Raw genomic sequence first — 2572 nt, 5'->3', positions numbered from 1 at the left:
CACTGTGCAGCATCATGAGATTGTATGTGTGGAATTTCTAGTCTTACATGGTAACACATGAAGTTGATGTGCCATTTCGTTGTAAAAATAAGTTTTGCTTTACCATGATGATACAGAGAATATAGTCATAAAACTGAATTATGGAGAGTATTTTGATTTCTGATAACTTCTGAATGTTTGTTTCATCATCCTCAGAAATTTTGATTTTTGAAGGATCAAGCATGGAGCTTTCCAGTATGTGGGTGCAGGCCAATAATTGGAAATTTGAAGCCTGCGATTTAAAAATAAAGCAAAATTCCATACTCGCTAGTTTTGATAATTAACAAGAGGTTAATATGTGAACATCTGCTTTAATTCATAATGCTTTAGTCATCTGTATCTATTGGCTTTTGTTTCATGTTTTGTTTCAGACTTTTTTTTCTTATCCATCTTTAATTCTAGAACAACCAGAGAATGGTAATGATGCTACTGAATTGGGCAACTTTATCATACCTGAGATTAGTGTCACAAGTGTGGCTGGAGAGAGGACCGGGAATGGGGAAAAGAGCAGAGCACTAGCAGAGAATGATGTTCAGCATTTACAGGGAGTACAGGAAACAGCTACAGATCCTAGAACTGACAGCAAAGGCATGCCAGAAATCAGGAGGCAAAAATCTGTAAGAAAAATGATGGAGGATGGAATAAACTCATCTGGCAGAGTGCAGTTTTAGCTGCACTCTAAGGTACCATTGTTGATTGAAAGGGTCACTGCTGCATGTTTGAAGAATTAAAGTATGCCGTTAATCTATTTGCATGTGTAATAACACAAATGCATGTATTGCACACAGCTTCGTCTGTGCCACAGACAATGACAACATACTTACTAGTAGATTTATTTAATCTGGAGAAAATATACTGTGAGACTTAACATACCTTTGAGTTTATTAAGCATATTTATTGGGTTTACAAATCCAGTGATCAATGGTATGAAGAATACATCCAAATGGATGTGAAAAGTACCTTGCTGTATACCTCAGATTTCCCAAATTCCACCTTTCACAGAATACTGGATATCTCATGTTGTGCTTGAGTTTCCAACTCATACCACCAGATCTATGATGTAGAAGGTGAACTTTCAGTCCTAAAGCATTCTTGGGTTGCTACATGTGCAGGTGCCATGTTGGGCATCTTGGGACATTGATCACATACCTTTATAATTAACGAGTTTTGCAAAATCATGTATTGGAGCACTTGCTCAAAGTAAGATTTACATTTCTTTTTGTGTGGTATCTTCTAATCTATAAATTTCTAATCTCTTGCATGAATTAACAAGATTGCATTTTTTTTTTCTCAAAATGACTGCAAAATGAGATTGTGGGCATGCTTTTTGATCTAGTTAATGCAGCATTATTTGCTGTGACTTTATATCTTAATGAACCTTAATTCCAAAATGTAGTGGAATAGGTAAGTGTTTTCTCTTCTCTGTTCTGTTGCTTTATGGCTTTATGCTTGTCAATATCAAAATCTAGCAATACATAAAAGCAATTGGCTTTCTCACTTTTATTGATAATTCTTTTTTTTTTTCTTTTTCTACCATGCAGACAATGCTGACTTAGCAATTCAAGAAGAACTGATAGAAGTATCTGAAACTGATGACGGGTTTTACTCTCGGGCTACTTCTAGTACAAGTCAGTCAGCCTTATCTAACAGCAGCAACACGAGCAGTAAGAACCTTTTAGGGAAGAGCCAACGAAGGTCTGGAGGAAGCAAAACTGGAGGGAAAGAAAAAGAAGGAGAAACCTGCAGAGAACACTTGTCACGAAAACAGACTCAGAGGGCTATGAGTGAGAATCTAGAGCTTGTTTCTCTGAAGAGACTGACACTGACAACTAGCCAGTCCCTGCCTAAACCTGGCAGCCATAGTCTGGCCAGAACGACTACTACTGTGTTTAGTAAATCCTTTGAACAGGTCAGTGGTGTCACAGTTCCAAATAATCGTGCTGGTGTATCTGGTACAGAGGCCAACAGGTTTTCAGCTTGCAGTCTTCAGGAGGAAAAACTCATATATGGAACAGAAAGAACAGATCTTCCAATTTTAAGCAAACAACCTAATCAGCAGCGACCTCCTAGTATTAGCATAACTTTGTCAACAGACTGATATCATTAAATTGGCAAGTATAAAAGATAAAATATGGATGTTTTTGTTGCTATTGGTACACTGGTACATTAACCTCCTTAATATGCTATACTTTACTTTCTTAAACCTCAAGCCCATAAATTCTTATTTGGCTCACATTTTACAGTAAAAGTGACTAGACAACAGTTGTAATTATTTTGCATCAACTTCTAATAGTTTGGAAAGTCCCTTTTTGACTTACTGTATTTATACTCCTGATGGCTTATGGCTTCATGTGAAGTTTACAGCTTCACCAATTTAACAAGCATTGCTTGGTTGTTTAGCCACTGACCGAGATGTGTGGTTTTTTACAAATGCACAGAATGGGAACAAATAGGGTCTCTTTCCCAGATTCTGCTTTTCACTACCACTTGGCATAGGTAAAACTGCAAGTACTTGCTTTATTTAAGAGGAGTC

The 2572-nt window shown here is 37.0% G+C and overlaps 1 protein-coding gene across 1 annotated transcript; it reads left to right on the top strand.

Annotated features, from left to right (window-relative positions):
* Positions 1-1580: 1580 nt before the first annotated feature.
* LOC104464882 (hyccin-like) lies at positions 1581-2277 on the top strand (the record flags this gene model as incomplete). Its single annotated transcript, XM_010077725.1, has 1 exon — positions 1581-2277. A coding segment is annotated over one exon (557 nt), but the record flags the coding sequence as incomplete, so codon positions are not given.
* Between the last annotated feature and the right edge of the window lie 295 nt (positions 2278-2572).

The sequence above is a fragment of the Pterocles gutturalis genome, unplaced genomic scaffold (genome assembly GCF_000699245.1).
Source record: "Pterocles gutturalis isolate BGI_N339 unplaced genomic scaffold, ASM69924v1 scaffold9003, whole genome shotgun sequence".
Taxonomy (NCBI): Eukaryota; Metazoa; Chordata; class Aves; order Pterocliformes; family Pteroclidae; genus Pterocles; species Pterocles gutturalis.
Note: the sequence above shows the minus strand (reverse complement) of the source record. Positions and strands in the feature narration are given on the sequence as shown.